General features: G+C 31.3%; 4 protein-coding genes across 7 annotated transcripts in view; 2 read left to right on the top strand and 2 right to left on the bottom strand.

The window, feature by feature from the left end:
• Window positions 1-2,463, bottom strand: part of LOC108692847 — a 16,794-nt gene extending 14,331 nt beyond the window's left edge. Inside the window, exon 1 of the mRNA XM_018201352.1 lies at window positions 2,264-2,463. Coding sequence (XP_018056841.1) covers window positions 2,264-2,440 — 177 coding nt within the window. The 5' untranslated portion in view covers window positions 2,441-2,463. The remainder of the gene's footprint in view (window positions 1-2,263) is intronic.
• A 1,298-nt stretch (window positions 2,464-3,761) lies between these two features.
• On the top strand, window positions 3,762-7,222 carry LOC108692895 (integrator complex subunit 10). Its single transcript, XM_018201456.1, has 8 exons — window positions 3,762-4,123; window positions 4,314-4,381; window positions 4,524-4,767; window positions 4,835-5,339; window positions 5,411-5,724; window positions 5,914-6,078; window positions 6,138-6,396; window positions 6,470-7,222. Exons 1-8 carry the CDS (start codon window positions 3,971-3,973, stop codon window positions 6,652-6,654), a joined length of 1,893 nt encoding a protein of 630 aa, XP_018056945.1. The 5' UTR covers window positions 3,762-3,970; the 3' UTR covers window positions 6,655-7,222.
• A 234-nt stretch (window positions 7,223-7,456) lies between these two features.
• LOC108692997 (protein transport protein Sec31A) lies at window positions 7,457-13,551 on the bottom strand. 2 transcript variants are annotated; one of them, XM_018201618.1, is made up of 15 exons: window positions 13,455-13,551; window positions 12,978-13,180; window positions 12,588-12,907; window positions 12,388-12,491; window positions 12,060-12,305; window positions 11,714-11,992; window positions 11,251-11,622; window positions 11,045-11,165; window positions 10,663-10,968; window positions 9,448-10,577; window positions 9,221-9,310; window positions 8,695-8,763; window positions 8,336-8,572; window positions 8,136-8,207; window positions 7,457-8,071 (listed from the first exon to the last, which is right to left on the bottom strand). In XM_018201618.1, exons 2-15 carry the CDS (start codon window positions 13,178-13,180, stop codon window positions 7,883-7,885), a joined length of 3,738 nt encoding a protein of 1,245 aa, XP_018057107.1. In that variant the 5' UTR covers window positions 13,455-13,551; the 3' UTR covers window positions 7,457-7,882. The 2 variants fall into 2 exon arrangements, with proteins under 2 accessions (XP_018057107.1, XP_018057108.1); XM_018201619.1 differs by lacking the exon at window positions 9,221-9,310.
• Window positions 13,552-13,704: 153 nt separating this feature from the next.
• LOC108692998 (polypeptide N-acetylgalactosaminyltransferase 3-like) lies at window positions 13,705-17,578 on the top strand. Of its 3 annotated transcripts, none has more exons than XM_018201620.1 (11): window positions 13,705-13,771; window positions 14,503-14,880; window positions 14,954-15,063; window positions 15,123-15,303; window positions 15,397-15,566; window positions 15,655-15,822; window positions 15,901-16,000; window positions 16,109-16,518; window positions 16,640-16,782; window positions 16,993-17,259; window positions 17,341-17,502. In XM_018201620.1, the coding sequence occupies exons 2-11, from the start codon at window positions 14,729-14,731 to the stop codon at window positions 17,470-17,472; spliced, it is 1,833 nt and encodes a 610-aa protein (XP_018057109.1). In that variant the 5' UTR covers window positions 13,705-13,771; window positions 14,503-14,728; the 3' UTR covers window positions 17,473-17,502. The 3 variants fall into 3 exon arrangements, with proteins under 3 accessions (XP_018057109.1, XP_018057111.1, XP_018057110.1); XM_018201622.1 differs by lacking the exon at window positions 13,705-13,771 and adding an exon at window positions 13,935-13,997 and having other exon boundaries at window positions 16,993-17,202; window positions 17,341-17,578; XM_018201621.1 differs by lacking the exon at window positions 13,705-13,771 and adding an exon at window positions 13,935-13,997.
• Window positions 17,579-20,985: the final 3,407 nt, after the last annotated feature.

Consider the following 20,985-nt stretch of genomic DNA (forward strand, 5'->3'; position numbering starts at 1 on the left):
TGCTCAATATGTCGTTAACTTACCTAAAATAATGTAAGTAAACTGATTTAATTAGATAAAATTTAATTACATTTTATTATTTAATACAGTTATTATTTACTAAGTGCACATGTTAATTTAAACTATTTACTTGAAAGTAAACAATTTAATTAAAGAAATTGGTTGATTTGATGTTGTCATACACAAGCTATCATATCGTATTAAATATGTTTAATATACATATATTATAGTTATTTTATTTAATAGCTTATATGTAAATATCTAAGAAAATAATGCTTTACATCCAAGTACATCAATCTAATTCCTCTAACAATTTTATATTGTAACTAAATTTAAAGTCATCTTAAGTTATTACATTTATTACCGAGATTATATCTTGATAGTTCTCAATATTAATTTCATTTTTTCTGACTTTACAAAACTGATTGCAGGAATTCTTAAATTTCAAAATTATCACATTATAATTATCAAAACTATTTTCTTCTTCGAGCGTAGAGTAATGGGTCATGCGAGAAGTTTGATGTTTCATGTAAAGAACCATTCTGTTCTAAAAATTCTGGAGAGTGTAGCGAAACATCGTCATTAAGAGAACTCGATGGCCGATCGATGATGGATTACCGCGATCCTTGCAGTCTCCCAGCACGAGTTCAACCGCGGCTCCATTCTGCATAAATCGAGTACCCATAACCCGGGCCGCGGCCAATAGAGCTTTATTTCTGGTTCTTAAGCCGAGCCGTCGGAAAGCCGTTGGATACAAAGCCAAAGCGCCATAACCACTTAAGGGAGCTTTTCGCCCACCATGGGTGGCTCATAGCAGCTCATAGCGGAATCGCGAAGTAAGCGGATTTGGCCACTGTTATATCTTTATAAATGGAACTACTCGGAACCTTACGCAAGCGCGCGAGCGCAGACGTTCCATATCGCTCAAGGGATTTGCAAAATTACGTCTTTGTTGTCGAGCGTGCCGTCCCGACCGGAAAATCTCGAGAAAAATCGTTGGCCCTCGAGCCGTCAGATTGACGCGGATCACCTCGCAATTAATGATGTTTTACCGCGCGATAATCGAAAATAAAAAAACCGAGATATAGTGAGTTATATATTTTATGTACAATTAAAAGAATGTTCCGTTTTTAAGTCTTTAAGTTACACTCCCTTGTGTACGCACGATATTATTATTTCTTCCACTAAAAAAATCTTACATTTAATTTTAATAAAAATTTGTATCTTTATATATCGTGTTGTAATCGTATCGTGTTTTATATATTTTTAATTATTTATTATTATTATTCATTACTTTTATATATTTATATTTTAAATTTTTAATATTATAATTTATAATAGTCGATATTTATAATGGGTTTTAAGTATTCTTATAAATAGACTAATAAACAATTATATTATTTTTTCTTTTAAAAAAATAAATAACAATAATAATTTCATGACAAAGAAGATGCGGTCAAAGTCTCACTATAAATGCTTTAAAGGATTTGATTGATCAATCAGAAGAAAGAATTGACTAATCAAAAAATGTTTCAAAACACGTGTAGTATTACGTTAACAATGTTAATCGTTAATTATACCCTGTATTATGCAATGGCGATATCCTAGAATACTACTTTTCCAACTATGGAAACCATCACGAGAACATATACCTACTGAGATAGTGTTATTGTACATAGAAACTTTAAATTTATGTATAATATTACTTATTATTAGTTATAAAATTAATAATTAATTTTGATAGTATAATTAATCCTCAATTTTTCTCATAAATAATTTACTAATAAGACACTATATGTATAAACGTGTAAATATATATAATTTTTCAGAGAAAGAAACCATCTGACGTTTTTCAAAATCGTTCGTATATTAGCGTCAATACATTTAATTACATATATTATAATTCATACTACATATGTAGCTATGTATTAAATATGTAAATAAAATCGTGGTATGGATATCAATAGATGTGCTAAATCATTGTATGCATAAGTGTGAGTTCGTGATACATATACGGATTAAATCCACAATTATGGATGTAATACGAATTGACTTGCCCGTGTTTTCGATAATGAGATTTAGACGAACTGACACATCGATCTTATTTTCGACACTGTGATTTTATCGCCAGTAGGTATATAAAACATTTTTAAAATCACTTAAGAGAGCTTCAAGATTCTTAAAAGCGTTCGATTCTTACAATATTTTAACATCGCGTATGTAAACAGTAACAATTTAATAATATTCATTAATTATTGAATACCTCGTTGGTCGCGAATCCAACGATCCTGTCGAGTCGTTTCTCAATCGTTCTATTTTCCAATAAAGGTTCTTTGCAGTGGTCAGGATTCTTCGGTTTTGTATTTGGATCGAGATCAGTGGAGATATAGGAAAGGTCATGTCCAAAGATGGCGAACAGTGCGAAAACCAAGGACTGCATTCTCCCGCGATGTACGACCGCACCGCTCGACGCAAAACTCGCAAAGGCATAAAATCACGCATTACACGCTATTTATATAAAACGGTAAGCCGTGATCCCCACCACTCGCGCGCCAGCCAATGAGCGTATGCCTGGTTGAACTCAAAATATTCGAGCGCTCATTGGATGAGGCTAGCTTTCGGATATAGTATATAAACGCTACGCATTAAAAAATTTTAGTTTTCGAGTGTCGCACTTTGGGATGTGTCGTACATTCAATATGAGATTTGCGGAAGAGCGGTCTATATGAGGATGGACTATTCTAAAGTTTATTGCTAGTAAATGCGAAAATCTATAACTTCTCATTATGTGCATTATAGATTTTTAATACTGGTAAATTTGAGAACATGATTTGTCATTTGCGGCATAGATGATCTCTTTGTCTTTTCCACGCGATAACTGATGGCTACTTAATTACATGCATCTCATGTAATGCATGTATTCGTATATTTCATTTAGACTTATTTATATCTTTTCTTAAACTAATAATATATACTTGAGATTGCCTTTATTTTATATTTTTGTTTATCGGTTTTGCAAATCTTTCACCGTATTTTCCAATACTTGACATCTACTTCGAATATATTCTCTATTGTGTATTATACGAATTAAGAGACTCGCTCAGTCTTTCAGGAACTATGACATATTACTGAATTAAAAAAAAATTTTTTTCGAAGCTGGAACATTTATAGGTACGAGTTCATGATTCATTCAAAAACGAGGCAATTAACGGATTAGCATCATTTCAACACCGCACATTCGTTTCAATATCATAATTTAATATGGATTCGCATCATATATTTTTAACATCGTGATTTTATCACCAATATGTATTAAGTTTCCAAATCGAAAATAACGAGGCTTTATTTTTGACAGTTCTTCGAAATAGAGCGTCGAAAAACGCCGGGATGACCTCTTTCAGATTTCTTTTTGAATTTTTAAAGGGATTACAAATTAACAGCAGCAGGTAGTATTATTTGGTATTCGTAATCAATAAATAATGGCTGAACATAGTAATGGATAAACACAGGTGTCTAAATAATTGTTGATAAAACTGCTTTGAAAATCATTTAAATTCTACTGTCATTTAATACATTTATATAAATATTACGGGTGACGTACATATACATACACTGAAATGCGGGATCTGTTTTGTGGCTAGTGTACACTTTTAGAACTTAAAATGAGATAGGTATATGTTTAATATTTGAAAGCGAGAAAGAGAGTTCTAGCAGTGCAGTGTAATGCAGAAATAAAAAAACAAACTATATAATACGTTGAACACTGAGACTCTGGTCAAGGTCTCGCTGCAAACATTTTGAAGCATTTGATGGACCAATTAGAAGAAAGAATTTTACAAATTGACCAAAAAACACTTCAAAGTATTTGCAGCATCGCGTAAACCTGACCGTATCCTGAGTGATGTGGTTATGTTATTTGCGGCTACGAGTTATATGTGCACATCGAAGTTACTATATATAATATTACATTATGTTAGAAAAACCGTCCGGTACGGATAATCAGTTATCCAAAGAAGATTATTTAATAATGAGAGCTAAAAAAGCATTGCCGGGCGATATCTATGCCGCTAAATCCTGGCTGATTACTGCCAGATCTTTATTTCCGCATAGTGCAAAAGTTCAGGTTAGTCCTGGATCATACATACACTTTATTTTATATATTTATTTTTTCTTTTTTACTTGTTTATTTGCGAATAAAGTAATTAATTTATTCCGAGAAGTATCGTCCATAATTTGGAGTTATTAGTTTTAAATTAAAATTTGTAAAATCATGGATAGTGATGTTTAATCTTTTCTACTTTTCCATTTTTCAGTTTGAAGCATATCGTATCGAGAAACTGTCAAAGAATGTAAAAGAGGCAGCAAAATGCTTTAGCGAAATGTAAGGCTCAATCACTATTGAAATATATGTATACTTTATATAAATTTATATTTAATATAATAATTTATCTATTAGTTATATAAGTACATTTATATCTTTACATTTATATCTTTTTTTAATCTTTTCTTAAATGTAAGTACAGATTTCAAAATTTTCCGGATGATCGCGATATATGGAAAGAGATAGAAACAGTGACAACGTGTCTTCGCTTAGAGCAGTGTGATAGCGAAGCTGAATTTTTGTGCCAAATGTTCCAACATATCCCACAGGATTTACAACATAGGTTGCTTGTAATGACAGCAGATCATAGCGAAGATACTATGGAACATTGTAAATTATTACTATTACTACTACGCAAATTTCCTCAAACCATAGCAACTCATGGAGTATGTATCTTTAAATATGAACAGATACTTAATTTTTCAATGATGTTTATTTGCATTATTACTTTAGCCACGTTTGGTGGAAACTTTGTTAACTGCGGAGAAACACAGTCATCCAGGCCGAACTGTGAATGGTTTTAGAAGATTATTGGCATGTGAAACATTACCACTGCTTGGTGATGCTGTAGTGGAATTAAATCCTCGTCTTAGCTTACGATTGTTATGCAAGGCTGTGGAATTTTACTTAGCATACATACAGCAGCCACAAGACACGCAAATTCAAAATCCGTGGGACAGACTTTTCCAAATTATGGAACTGATGAGTAAGAAATTAGGATGGGAATTGAGCAATTTATTCGCTATGCCTTGGAATCATGAAACATACAGCGATAAACTACAACAGTATGCAATTGTGCACAGCACTGGTCTGTGCGACGAACCTATTGTCAGGCAATTACTAATGTGCGCGATTGTAGTATTATTGAGAATATTAAACGAGCATAATGCTCTCATTAACAACGAAGAAACAGTATATTGTCTTGTAGAGGCTTTTGGAGAAGAAGTATATTCTGCAGGTGAGATATTATATTCATGATTAATGGACAATTTATTTTTGTACTTATATCTTAAATTCTCTCTGAATCAGAATCTAAATTGAAAAAGCGAAAGCGAGATGACAATGCTGGTATAGTAATAACTAGTGACAGTGACTACAATGGCAGTGGCTTAGCATTGGCAGTAAAGTTGTGGGATTTATTACATAGTACTGACTATCTTCAAAGAGAAATAACTAAACTGAATCAACAATTGCGGTTAGATAATTGGCTGAATCTATTCTTAACAGATTTAGCAATATATAAAGGTTTACATCATGAAGTAAGGGCGAGATTATTAGAAGGGAATACTTTATCTACTAATATTCGTTTGGCTTGTACAAGTTTCTTTTTGAAAGATTACCAGGTGTGCTATGATTATATTTGAATGATTATATTTTTATTAAATCTTAATTATATAGAATATAATTATATAGAATGTAATTAAGATTGTATTCTATATAATATATAGAATATATATCTTATAAGACAGATCTTAAGCTTAATTACATAGTGTATATTTTTCATTAAAATTATTAAATAATTTTTCTTCTAGGCTATGTTGGAATATATTGTTGTAGTAACAAACTCGTTACCTACTACTGCAGGCAAAATATCTCACACTCTGACAGTTCCAAGCATCAGACATTTACATTATTTGATTCTTGCTCGTTTTCCTATTTTACAATATTGTTGTAAATTGCTTCTTTTAGCTATTAAGGTAATAATTTTTTTAAATCCTTTTTTTTACATTGAAATATATGATTGATTTAACTTTAGGAAAATTTTTCTTCACCTGGAAATATTGGAGACTTGTCTATTGGACATGCATTGGTCCTTATACAAATAGATTGGCCACAAGAAGCTAATCTTTTAACTACAATAACAGAACGAATTCTCAATCGTGGAAGTTTTATTTATCCATTATTCCAATCATACATAATATGTATAGATATCTTAGAAGAATTAACGTATTTATGGTCTGATCATGGCGGAGGAATATCATTAGACATAACAACAGGAATGGCAATTATACAAAGTATATATAACATTCTTTAATATAGTGTATTATATGTTGTAGAAATAAAAAAATTATATAAGAATCATTCTAGATCGCCGTGTCACTACTCGTGGTGCTGATAAAGGAGTACGTGAAGAATTTAAGCAAGCCATGCGTCAACAAGCCGCACGGGACGGTACTGTATATTTAGATGAATTATTAGAAAAATTTATTATTAATGAACAAAACGTCATTCTGCATAGCTTAGGCCGGCCACAGTGTGCTGATTTACGATAACTGCAGTTTTGTCATACACACGCTCCAATAAATTTGAGCAAGCATGCTTGTACAAACTAGAGACATAGTATACGTAGATCATTAAATGACATAATATCATTAGCGAGCATTTTTGCATTAAAAATGAGATAAATGTACATTCGAATGTTGAAGAAAGCGGAGTACAAAAAGTGTAAGTAATGTGTGAACAGACATTCTGATTAGATTTCAGTCTTTAGTTACAACTGAACGTGCAACGTCGCTAGACACATTCCGATTTACTTCGTAAGTCAGTTTGCGCAAGTATTGAATTTTCATATTTGTTTTACTTGTGTAAAATAACTGTAGTTTTGTTACGCACACGCTCCAATGAACTTGTACAAGTGGTTTGTGCATGTATACTTGATAAGTTTATTTGAACATATATGGCCGGTTTTAATTCCAAACAAATTATGATTACAAGTATGTGGTAAGACTCAAAATGAATTTATTCATTTAATTAATATAATTCATTTAATTTGAAATTCCATTATACATTTGTAGTCATAATTTGTAGTCACTTGTACACATTTTTTTTATAATAAACAAGTTCCCAACACCTATAACTCAATTCTTGTTCTTGATTGGTATTTAACAAGAATAATTATATGATAGTTTATAAATTATTTGTAAAGATTTTATAAAATATAACAAATACAAATTAGAAATATAATATACAATTAAAGAATATATAACTTTTATTTCTTGCGAAATCCTATTTTACATATTAAGTATACAGTAAACACAAAGTGAAAACCAATGTTTTAAGATTTATGAAAGCATGTTTAATTTTCTCATATAAGATTTTAATTATAATTATATATACAAATTAAAACGAAGTTTTTTTAACATTTTGCCTGTAGATTTCTTATAGATTTCTTATGGACGTTTTCTCTGTCTGTGAATGTGTGTAAATATTTATTTCCTTATATATATAATATATATTTCTTTAACAATAGAATTAATAATCAACAAAATAATGTAAAATTACTCTGAGAATTGATAAAATATAATTTTCGAGGCAAAATATATAAAATTTGATTAGCAAATAATAAGTAAATTGATTACAGATATAATATGCTACATTATTGATTATTTACTATCGATTGTTATATAAAGTTAATATAACAAATAATTCTCTCATTAAGGCTGTGTGCAATTATAAAAATTCATAATGAATATATATGAACAATTTAGATTTTTGGGCATTCTATCTAATGTAAACGCTCAATTGAAGGGCACTTAGAAGTAATACTTTTATCCCAGGCATAAAGGAAGCTATTTGACTAAAATCTGGTCCTGATACTAATTGTGTATGTAAGTCTAGTCCGCCAGTATAATTGCCATTTTGAATCATCTGTGATATTTGATGTAAACCTTGTAATGTATTTTGAGATAACTGAAAAAAAGAATTTGTATTACATATACATATATAATGTACAATAATATTATAACTGACTTACCTTATTTTCTCTAAGGCAATCGTATAGCACTTCCAATTTTTTTGACACATCTTCTATCTTCCTTTTGATTTGCTAGAAAAATAATGCAAATACAAATATTTTATATTAACTTGAACATGTATGGCCGGCTATAAAGAACGTAAACATATATAGTAATATATAGATATTGTTACATATATGTTCAAAAAATGAGTATTTACCGGATTCTTTGCATTTTCATAGCATTGATTCTTTAATTCATCCAATATCGTTTTTAAATGTATATGTTGCTCGGGTATAGGTGCTTTAGGTTTCTCAGGTTCCGCAATCTGTGCAGGCATTACAGAGTGTAATGATTCAACTGGTTTGTTAAGTGGTACCGGATTCGACACACCTTGCCTGAATTGCGGATTATAAACTGTAGGAGGTTCTTGATAGAAATTATCCTGAGATAATGGCTAAAAAAGTTGTCAAAATACAAATACAAATAAACGCGGGCGTATAAATACATATACAAAATATTAAGTGAAAATCGACCATAAAATGTTCAATACGATTAGAAATTATATGTAGGACTTACACTTGGTTCTGGTTGATTAGTTTGCAATGGATGCATTATTGGATTTTGTGATTGATAATCCGTCTTCGGCTGAAAAATATACATAATTTATTTTTAACGATGCATTCTTAATATAGATTTTTTCAGCCACTTTATAGTGGTAATTGATAACGCGTCTATAACACCATGAAAGCTTTCAGACAACAAAGCTCCACTAATTCACCCCAATACTTAAAGTGATTATAACACAATTAAATGTATGAAAATATAAAAAATTTTTTACACTTATAAAATTTATGACGTATAAGATACAAATAACAATAATCTGCATGAAATCAGTTTCAAAATGCAAAGCAGTTTGAACTTTTTTTTTTTTATATAACACGCTTATTAGTTCATATCACACAAATATAAAAAGATTACATTATAATCAGATTAATTCTATTAAGAGTATGGAAGGAGCAAGGTAACACTAACAATAACAATATGTTCTACGATAATATGAAACATTATAGATATAGCATTCTCGACATGTGAAGCCGACTACCTTAACGTCTACACCCTTTGAATGTTTTGCCTTCCACTTCTTAGTACCAGAATGTTCCGCAGACATTTCGTTGTATAGTGCCAGTACTGGCTATATGATTTTAATATATACATATATCAGTATCTAAAGGTAAGAGATTTAGTCGAACGAAAGACAAGGAAATAATGTGAATAGGGGCGACTAATCGGAACTGAGCAATGGAATTGAGTAAACTCGATATAATTTACCTGTGTTCTGGAACTTTTTGCAATAGGTGGATCGTTCCATCCAGACGGTTGCGGCGGTAATTGATATGTATTTTCGTTCCCATATGTCTGCATTTGTGAAGTAGGTTGGGATCTAATAGGATCGTACATTTGACTTTGTGGCACATTTTGCAATGGCGATATTATGCTTGGCTGAAGCGGCTTATATGGTTCTGATTCTTTAGGATTATTCATAAAATTTGGCGGTTGGTTGGGATAGACATTACTCGGTATAGGAACCTGAGGTTGATATGAATTTTGCTGAGGATAGCCAGGAACAGGTGAGATTTGCTGAGAATTATATAATGGATTTGACGACGGGAAAGTATTCTGACCATATGACGGAGTCGATTTTACAGATGGATCTATCAGGTATTTTGTTCTCGATTGTGGTCCAACACTGGACGGTCTCGAGCCACTCAAATTGGAACCGGATGTTGGTGGAGGCGGAGGAAGAGGTTGCGCTATAGGAGGCTGCGATGTGATTTGATTATAATGTGATGTAGAATATTGATCGTAAATTGTAGATTGCACTTGAGATTGAGGAGGAGGAGGAGGAGGCATTCCATATAACTGAGATGGCTGTGTGTTAAATGGCTGATTTGTAGGAGCTCCGTAAGATTGTTTCAATGGATTTGTATTCCAGTTCTGTACCGGTGTTGTTTGCTGTAATGATTGTTGCACTGGATTACATGGGCCTTGTGACGCTCTTCGTGTTTGTTCATAATAGTAATTCTGAGCTGCAGGTTTTGTAACATGCCTCTGTTCTTGCATGTAATTTAAAGCTTTGCATAAACGATCTCTCAGCATTGAAACTCTTTGATCTTGACTATTCCCAAGATAATTTAAGGCAGCCTCTAGATCGCCTTCTGCCGCCAGCATCTCAGCATATTGAGACAGCACTGTAGCAATTTTGTTTTCTAGCTGAACTTCCCTGATACCTTGAAGTTCCAAAGCTTTCTGCATTATTACTACCAGTTCTACCATTTCTTGAATATCACCATCGGACACTTCAATCAGTTTATTCAAATTACCGGAGCAAATGTAACAAATTTGTGCTTGCTTTTTAAGAATGGGATTTTCGCATGACATCAAGCGATCGCCAAGCATATCTATTATACACAATTCATATTGTGAATATATAGAACACTAAGTGATTATAATAAATTATTTCTGTAATATTTCTGTAATACTTACCGCACAAGATAGATCGTTCCTGTGTAGTGGAATGTGTAAATATACCAATTAATGCTTCCTTCCAACATTTTATATCACTATTCTTAACAACCTCTGCCCAATTTTCACTAACTAATGAATTGATGAGAGAATTTAATGCACTAGAGTGCTCTAAAAAGTACCTATATTGGGTACGTGCTAGTAATTCAGGACCAGCGGCCATCGAAAGAATTATAGCGTCAGCGTACCTTTTACTAGCAAAACATAAAGATACAGCGGCTTCAATATTTCCTAAGAGGATGGCTTGAGTGATAAGACCATCTTCATCTAAAAACACAATACAAATATAAATCTTTTGTAAATTTGTTCTACAATATTAATATTATTAATATGTGTTAATTACCATCTGAAGTATTTATAATATAATTACTATCTGTAGGCTTATTTGACAATACTTTTTTGTTTTGCTCTTGTGCTATAGTATCAAATACAGTACTGCCGACCATAACATTTCCATTTATTACCTAAATCAATAAAAAAATATATATATATATAAAGTTAAAATAATGTCTAAAAAAAGTACAATGTAAATATCAGTTAAAATCTTACATTATTAAGATTAGAGACACCTTCTATAATGTTGTTTATATCATCTTGAGGCACAAACTGATTCAGCTTATTATTCATTGTCTCAGTATTATAGCCCAATATCTCTAATATACTTTTTGTCACATTTTCATCAAAGTAAGCACCTACACATTTCCAGACTTTTTTAGTATGTTCATCTGAAGACTTATCCATTTTTTCCTTACAAAACTCGTTGAATTGCTCAGTTTCCAGTGTTGTTTTTAATTTGTTGGAACGTTGAATAAGATTGGGTTGTACAATTACTTGTGATATAATAACTTTCCTATTCGCTTTTTTGTTTACTAAGTTCGGATCAGCAGGCTGATTCTCGAAAATCACTAATTTACCACCAAACTGAAAATCATATTTTTATATTAAATAATTATACTTTATTCTCTATTTAATATAATAAATTGTACGGTATAAAGCAAAATTAAAAACTTACTCCAAATGATGCTCCAAACGGCCTTTTTAACCATTTAGGAGCTTTTGTTAATACTGCTGCTGTTCGTGACTGTATTGTAGATTGGGTGAAAGGATCTATTCCTGGGAATGAATCTCCTATTTTGTTAGATGTTTCTTGCTGTTGTCCACCTAATAAAGAATAGACAACAGCATGCCCATCAAAGCTACTGCCAACAATTAAATCTGGATTCCTTGGGCACCAAGATACATCAAAGTTCCACTGAGCTGTTTGGGCTAATTCACATATCACCTCACCATTCTGTCATTAAAAAATGATAATACTTAAAATTCCATTAATTTATTGAAATGTATATTCAAAACATTACCAATGCATTTGAATTGGGATTCCAACACAATATTCTGTTATCCTTGGCACAACTCAGGAGTAAATCAGCATCCTGTGGATTCCATGCGATTGAAAGAACACCACGCTGATGACCTTGTAGGGTTTTTAAAGGCGACGTTGGAACTCTTACGTCCCATAATTCAATGATAGGTGTTTGATCATCTTCAGATGCCAAGCATAATTGTGTTCCAATATCTGGATGCCACTGAGCAACTTTCCAGCGTACCTATAATTAGAACATAACAATTGTGAAATTTTTTTCTAAACAAGAAGATTGTATCACAGTGTTAAGATAGAAAAGATTATACCCTTGAATTTGTATCCGCCAGTTTGAATAATGGTTTTTTTTCTTTTACATTCCATATAATACAGTATTGTGAAAATGTGGAAACAAGAATGTCTTTTAAATGTACTGTAAGATAAAACGAGAATCATATTGGCGATAAATCCAGATTTATATAAATAATTAATTTTGTTATGCAATTTCTTTGAGCATAACTATAAATACCTTGTTTGTTCCAGGCAATATGTTGAACATCTTCTGACTGCTGGCTTCTAGAAAGGGTTGTTGGCGTGTTTGTATTAATATCCCAAATATAGATCTCGCTTTCTGTGGCACCTGTAGCCAGTTGATTTTCTTCTTGAAAGGGATTAAAATCCATTGCTCTGACAGGACCAGTATGCCTACGAGGACTGTTTATTAGACAATTACTGTCTCTAGCCAATAACTTTGCAGCAGAATAGATTTTTATGGTTCCATCCTCACAACCACCAACAATTATGCCTGCTGGATTATTTCCATAGGAGCCCCAGATAATTTTGTGAAATCTAAATTGACAATATCACTTGATTAATCAACCTCTGATAGATTACATTTAATTTTATATAAGTAACTGACCTATGATCACTAGGGACACTGGCCTGGAGCTCCATTTCATATCCAGGCTGCTGTAAATTCAACGAATACAGATCTAAACTGGCAGAAGTACTGAAACTGGCGTCCAACTGCTGTGCCGCTGTCCCAGCAGCCAGCATAATGGGATGTTGAGTTGGTGGAGACCATGCTACATTCACTGTCTTCAGTAACTCCTTGACTTTCATCTATATATGATAAGAAAAAAAAACATGCTCTTAATGTCCCATACATTTTATGTTAATGAATTAGAAAAAAAATCCTTTCATGAGTAATACAATGGCACCAAGATACGAATACCGAATGGGAGTCAACTGCTCGTAAACGCAATGGGATAATAGTGTCAAAAAATGCAATCGACATTGCTGCGTCGGAGACCAATTGCGTCTCATCATTCGAGTGAGACACAATTGTCGAAATGATTAACGATCGATGTTTTGATTGAATAACGCGTTTTCTCACCTTGATTCGTGTTTAAGTGGCTGTAAACAGGAAAATTCTTGGGCAAAACGGTAGACGGGAATCCGGCGAAATACGACGACCCGTCAAGTCTTCCAACGTGGCGTGCTGCACGCGAATCGTCGGCGGTGCCGCCCTCCCTTGGTACCGTCAGCGCATTACGATGTCAACGGCATATCCTCGACTGTGTTTCCGCGTGTCGGCTGCTGCAATTGTACTGTAAAAGTAAATTGTACTACTGAACAGCGAATGGCGAATCGCTCAGCGTCAGAGCGTTCGCCTTCGTTACTGAAGGGAGTTAAAACTTGCTTCAAGACAAGGTAATATTAGTAAAGTAATATTACACATTCGCTTTTCACGACTGTTGTCGACTGACAGAACGTCCGTTTAAGTTTGCTTGTCTATCGTTTTCAGTATAAATTGTACTCCATTCGCTCTCTCGCTTCGAAACTGCATTTATGGAATTGCATGAGATATTGCATCACCGGTTTCTACGCGTCGTGATAAATTGTTTCACAAAAATTCAACGTCTACTTTTACTTAAAAGTGAGTTACAACTTATTTGACTCAAGAATTCGAAACAATTGAGATATTTTACACGATATCGTTAATTGTGCTTAAAATTTGTTATACATTTTTTAATTATTTGCTTTTGCATTTAGTTTAGACGCTGCAGAATAACTTTGATTCAAGAGCAATTATATAGATATATAGTTATATTTATCTATTCTTAATGTTTTTTTATAACACTATATTTTTTTCATATTAAATTTTATCTCATTATATATTAAATATTTAGATTATATCCTTTGCGACATTATTATGCAATTGTAAGATAATGTTATTGATTAAAAAACTTATTTCTTATATTAATATAGTAAGATTTTTATTAGTATAATAAAAAAGTATATTAATTCGTACAATGCTAATACAAACTTAAATTTACTATACAAATAAATTTAAGTATTGATATAAAAAGGCTTTGAAAGAAAATTATAAGTTTTAAAAAGCAGTCTTTCGAAATCAAAATAATAAACAATTTTTCTTCCAGAGTCCACTTTAGAAATTCTTGGAATCTTTCTTTCTTTGTCACAATGACCTGACCTATCGATCACGAAGAACTCGTGATAAGACCGAATCTGCGTGATAATTTCAGGCAGCTTGGTAAAATAAAATGAAGTGGAACTTCTCAAAACTGATCAGTTATACATGAATTGATTCTCTGTCAATATATGTTGAGAATATGAACAAGTGAACAAGATTGATATTATGGATTAATGAGCAGCAGAATGTGGCCTAGATTAATAAGACGATTACGACAACGTCGAACGACGTTAATCGTTTTCTTGATCATTATATTCATATGCCAATTTCTGCTTTGGTATAGGAGGAAAGAGAAAAGTGTCAAGTTGGGAAATAACTTTATCCGGTATAAAGTAATAATTACTTGTTACTTAAATTGATTTAAATGTTGATTTAAATTCAGCATGCTTCTGTTACAGATCACATGAAAACCAGAAAGATTACATTGATCAACGAGGAATTCATGTAGTGGTTGGTCATTATATTGGAGACTCTGTGGATTCCTTGAAAATTCCAAACATCACAAAAGGTAATAAATGCAATACATTAGAAAAATTTTATAAGTAAAAAATGTTACATTTTTTTTAGATGTTATTAATCAAAATTTATTCAATCCATTGCCGTTTGAAGGCAAAAATGGAGAACCTGTAGTAATACATCCAAAAGATTTTTATAAAATGCAGCAGTTATATCAAATTAACCGATTTAATTTAATGGCTAGCGATAAAATACCGCTAAATCGATCTCTACCAGATGTTCGGAAAAAAAAGTAAGAGTGTTATTGTCTAATATGTCAGATAAATTTTTAATATTATTTAATTGTAAAATGTCTTTTAAACAGTTCTATTTAAAAATTTTACAGGTGTATTTTGCGATATACAAACTTAGGTAATTTGCCGAAAACGTCAATTATCATAGTTTTTCATAATGAAGCTTGGAGTACACTATTGCGAACAGTACATAGTGTCATCAATAGATCTCCGAAAGAACTATTAGAAGAGATTATTCTTGTGGATGATAACAGTGAAAGAGGTGAATATTTAATTAATTACAAATTCATAATATCAACTTTATTATTATTTGTAACAAATTAATCTTTTGTCACTTTATTTATTGCTAGAATTTCTGAAAAATTCTTTGGATGATTATGTGAAGAATTTGAGCGTTCCTACAAGAGTTTTAAGATCTAACGAACGAATAGGATTGATAAAAGCGAGATTGTTGGGTGCGAATAATGCTAAAGGTGAAGTTCTCACTTTTCTCGATGCTCACTGCGAATGTACAATTGGTAAGGTAAACTGTTATTATTTTATAATACTTGAAACAGTCTTTGTTATATACAATATCGATATTGCAATATTTGCAGGATGGTTGGAGCCACTACTTGAAGTGGTTGGTAAAAATGTAACAAGAATAGTCGCTCCAGTAATTGATATAATAAACGATAATACATTCAGTTATACAAGGTAATTATTTATTCTTGCATTTATACCAGTGTGATCTTGATAAACAGCCTTAATTTTTTATGGTTTTATTTTTTCTAGACAATATTTTGAAAATTATTAATTTTATAGATCGTTTGAACTTCATTGGGGTGCGTTTAACTGGGACTTACACTTCCGTTGGCTAACTTTGAATGGTCGCCTATTGAAGGAAAGACGCGATAACATTGTTGAACCATTTCGAACACCTGCAATGGCAGGTGGGCTTTTCTCAATGAATAGAGATTATTTCTTCAAGTTGGGAAGTTACGATGATCAAATGCGAATTTGGGGTGGTGAAAATTTGGAACTATCATTTCGAGCTTGGCAATGTGGAGGCAGCATCGAGATTGCTCCATGTTCTCATGTCGGGCATCTTTTTCGAAAATCTTCCCCTTATACTTTTCCAGGCGGTGTCGGAGATATATTATATGGTAATCTTGCTAGAGTCGCTTTAGTATGGATGGATCAATGGGCGGAATTCTATTTCAAGTTCAATCCTGGTGAGATTACTATTAATAGTGATATATTTGATCATCATATATTACGAATTTATATTTTATCTATTTAGTTAGATCTTAAATTTCATGGATGAGCGGATTCTTATATCTCAAATTTCATTAGAGGCAGCTAGACTGAGATATAAACAGCAAGTTCGTTCGAGACTAGCTTTACGCGAGAAACTGCAGTGTAAGAGTTTCGAGTGGTATTTGGAGAATGTATGGCCGGAGCATTTCTTTCCTACAGATGACCGATTCTTCGGCAGGGTATCGTTGATTCTATTGTATAATGCGATATAAACTGATATATGTATTATATATTTACATATATATTAACTATTTTATATATATATATTAGGTATGGGAAAAAGTTCGTGACGTTTTTTTAATGCCACGAATTTTTTCCCATACCTAATATATATATAATATTTAATTTTTAAATAGCTTTCTAAATTGAAATTAGTCGATTATTTATAGATAGTGCATGCTGGGACAAAGAAATGCATTATGCGACCGGCTGCGAAAGGTTCTTATGGACAACCTTCAGGGAACGCAGTCTTACATTCATGTATACCGCGGCCGATGCTCAGCCAGATGTTCGTGATGACCAAAAATGGAGTGATAATGACTGATGAAAGTGTATGTTTGGACGCACCGGAACGAGATATGCAACAAAAGACGCCAAAAGTAAAAATAATGGCATGTAGCGGTCGCGAAAGACAAAAATGGAAATATGATGAAGAAGTACCGTATTTCTGACTGATAGAATATTAACTATGATACGTTTTTTTTAACAATTTTTACAATATCAATGATTATTTCTAGACGAAACTAATTTTGCACATGCCTTCTGAGATGTGTCTTCAAGCAACAACGGACGATGACCCGCTTATAATAGCGGCTTGTACTAAGAATCTCGATCAACAATGGATCTTGGAACCAGTTCCTTGGAAGTGATAATCATGATGTCAATATATTATTAACAAAGAAAAAAAGAAAAAGGAGTGCCTTAATGAACTGTCTATCAGTAATTAATTAATATTTTTACTGATACATTAACTGTCACGACAATTATCATTTTATGATATTAATGAAAAATTAATATTTTTTTTACTTTTATACTGACGAATTCAAATAAGATGTATATTGCTCTACAACAAGATTTGAAATATAACAATAAAAAAATATTGTTTATTGCATCTATTATATATTATACTTTTTCTCCATGACTTCTAATTCTACATCATTAAAATTTCTTGAATATTTTTTTTTATATTTGCAACTTAATTTCGTTTATTATTTCTTTTGATTTCGTTTTTCTTCCTTTCTAATTTATTTCTATAAAATTGCATTTAATATTTTATAACAGATAATATATTTAAAAAATAAGCACAAAAACATAATACAATTTTTTACATTGTACTTTTCATCTGGTAAATAGATCTCATTTCACCATCTAATGGATGAGATGACTGTGCTGGATCACAGTTAATAATCTGAACATGAATGGTCCGCTTCGAGAATAAGAATGCGTTGATGCCATAATTATACGTGAACATCGTTTTGCTATATAATTTCCTATTAACGTTATCCTTCAAAGTAACGGCTTATAAACGCCTAGATAACTAGTTTGGAAGTATTTTAAATAAATGCACGTGGATCGCGGAGACACGTTCTTTAGACCGATTTGGCATTGGCTTAAATAGGTAATGCTCTGCTGTCGCAATTCCGAAGAAGATGCGTATTGTTAGTGATTCATTGCTAGTTAAGGTCCTGCCGACGAGTCATCTTTATTGTCATCGTCAAGGCTAAATCGAAAATGCTTCAATTTGATGTCGTTTCGTTGCAATATTAACGATGAATGTCATTTACAAGCTCCTTTGTGTTTTATGAAATAGTTATTATATAAAATATTTCTTCTAGTATTATTTAAATTTGTAAAAATATAAATCTTATTTATAAATTTTTGAAAAAATTATCAACAATGCAGGAATTATTTTAAAAAATAATACTGCTACTGAAAAAACTATTTATACGTCAAATATATTTATTCTGTACAAAAGAAACGCAAATAAATACAGTTTTAAAAAAATATTCAATTTGTCAAATTTGATGATTATGAGTTAAATTTATCTACACTTCTGACGTACTCGTCTTTTTTATTTTAAACATTCAATTTAATTGCAATTTAATATGCTATCGCAGTACATTAACGTTTCTAATTAAAAGTATAATGTTTCAAGGATCTAAATTCCTTCTAATCCATTCTGATCAACTACAGTAGTCAAATACGTTTATAGAAGGTTAATATATATAGTGTATAAAGTTTTTCTCCTCGACAATATTTATTTCATAATGTATTATTATTTCTGCATTCTTTTGATGATTACTTTGATCATTTAATCCGCATCATATGAACAAGACTTAAATTATATGCATTCTAATATATAATAGCTTAAGAAATATCTTACATGTTTATTATTTTTTATCATAAAATTTCCAAGCAAAAAACACAAATAACGTCAAATGACTCCAAAATGTCATTAAAAGTCACTTTTCATTTTATTTTGACATTATTTTGCTTATGTGACTTGTTATTTTGGGATGTATATCATCAAATGCAAATAATTATTATATAAAATATTTTTTTTAGTACTATTAAAATTCTAAAATTATATAAATTGTGTTACAATTTTTTAAATACTAATATATCTATTTATAAAACAACAATTAAATGTTTAATTACATATGATTGTTACTTCACTACATTGCTTTGCCATTCTAAAATGCAATTATGATAAAAAACGTTTGTATATATAAATATAATTGCGCACAGTAATGGCAAAAGCAACATTATTTAACAATTTATCGAAATCTGAAGTCTCAAGGTTAATTGGCGAATTGATTGGAAAGTTATTATATCACGACGCGTGATAGGAGATCGATCTCTGTCATATCATTTCGATGTGATTTCGAGCCAGACGATACAAACGAGTTGCATCCGTGGGCTACTTGGCACAGTTTACCGATATCTGGGTCAAAGTCATGTCCTCGGCTACAGAGAAGGCACTTAGCCCGAAGCGCACTATTCCGCCCGTGCCTTTGGATCTGATCACCTCCAGGCCAAGTTTGGTTGAGATGACTTTTATTTATGAATTCACGTCGTCTCCGAAACGAATAATTTTTTTCCCGTCGACAAATGTAATCGAAACAGCACGAGACATCATGCATTTTGCACAAAGTTCTAATTAAATTTATTCTTTAATTAAAGAGAAATTTTGTGCAAGAATTTATTTTATGTAAAAGTAATAAAAATTAATATAAAATATAATATACAATTATTTAATTTGAAAAGTGATATTACATCTAACGTTATTTAATAAACATCAAATATGTAATGTTATTTATTTGTTCACATATTGTTTAATAAGACTTGTTCAAATGTGCGCTTGTACTTTAGTCACTTTTAATATAAGCAGGACTATAATTTTATAAGGAAAGAGTTAATCATCAATACGTTTAATGAAGATGGCTAATTAACGACGATATAATTAACTCTAGATATTCTAGATGATGCATCTTGTAATATCTTTAGTTTAATTTCAATTGTGAAAATCATAGCATAGAAATAAAACGAATATAGTTTAGGATGGTATAATTTAGTTGTCTCATAATTTTCAAAATTTATCATCAAGTCACGTCGTCAACTTGTTCACCGGTAATGCAAGTGTTCCGGTTCTCATACACCTATGACCCTGGTCAAGTTCTCGTTTCCCACCTTAAATTGCGGTTCTTCTTCTTAATGTAGGGAAAAAAAGAACTAATTTTCTGAAAATGAGCTTGTTTTCGGTTGAAAACTGCCGTTGACTCTCTTGACATATAGCTGTAAAAAAAAAGAACAGATAATTTTAAAAAGCATTTAGACGCGTGAAAGAAAATACCGCATGATTTAAATATTATGAACTAAAACAATATTATAAACTAAAAGCCAGGCTTCAGCTTGTTCAAATTGTTTTAGTTTATGTCGTTTACGTAACGATTGTGATATATTAATGACATCTGGCAATTAACAAAAGTGTCAAGAGTAAACGTTAAAAAATTGAATTGTGAGAAAAGAATCATTAATTATTAATTTTTAGAAGAAATAAATATGTCTTAAAAAGTTTTCGAAAATGTAAAAAATAAATAAATAAAATTTTGATTTTTTTCAAAAATAGAAAATAATCTTAATTATATGTATAAATATAACATAAAAATAAATATAGAAAATAAATGTATTGACTGCGCTGCTTACATCATGTAAAAACAATTATAACAGATCATTTTTCGCTATATATGTATATCAGTTATTCTTTTTGTTAATTGAAGAATCTAGTATGTTCTTGTTGAAAGGATTTGGTGGAGAGTAAATCCAATTAATACACAAATAAATCTTCCTTATATATATATATATATATATATCGATATGTA

The sequence above is a fragment of the Atta colombica genome, unplaced genomic scaffold (assembly GCF_001594045.1).
Source record: "Atta colombica isolate Treedump-2 unplaced genomic scaffold, Acol1.0 scaffold83, whole genome shotgun sequence".
In the NCBI taxonomy this organism is placed as follows: Eukaryota; Metazoa; Arthropoda; class Insecta; order Hymenoptera; family Formicidae; genus Atta; species Atta colombica.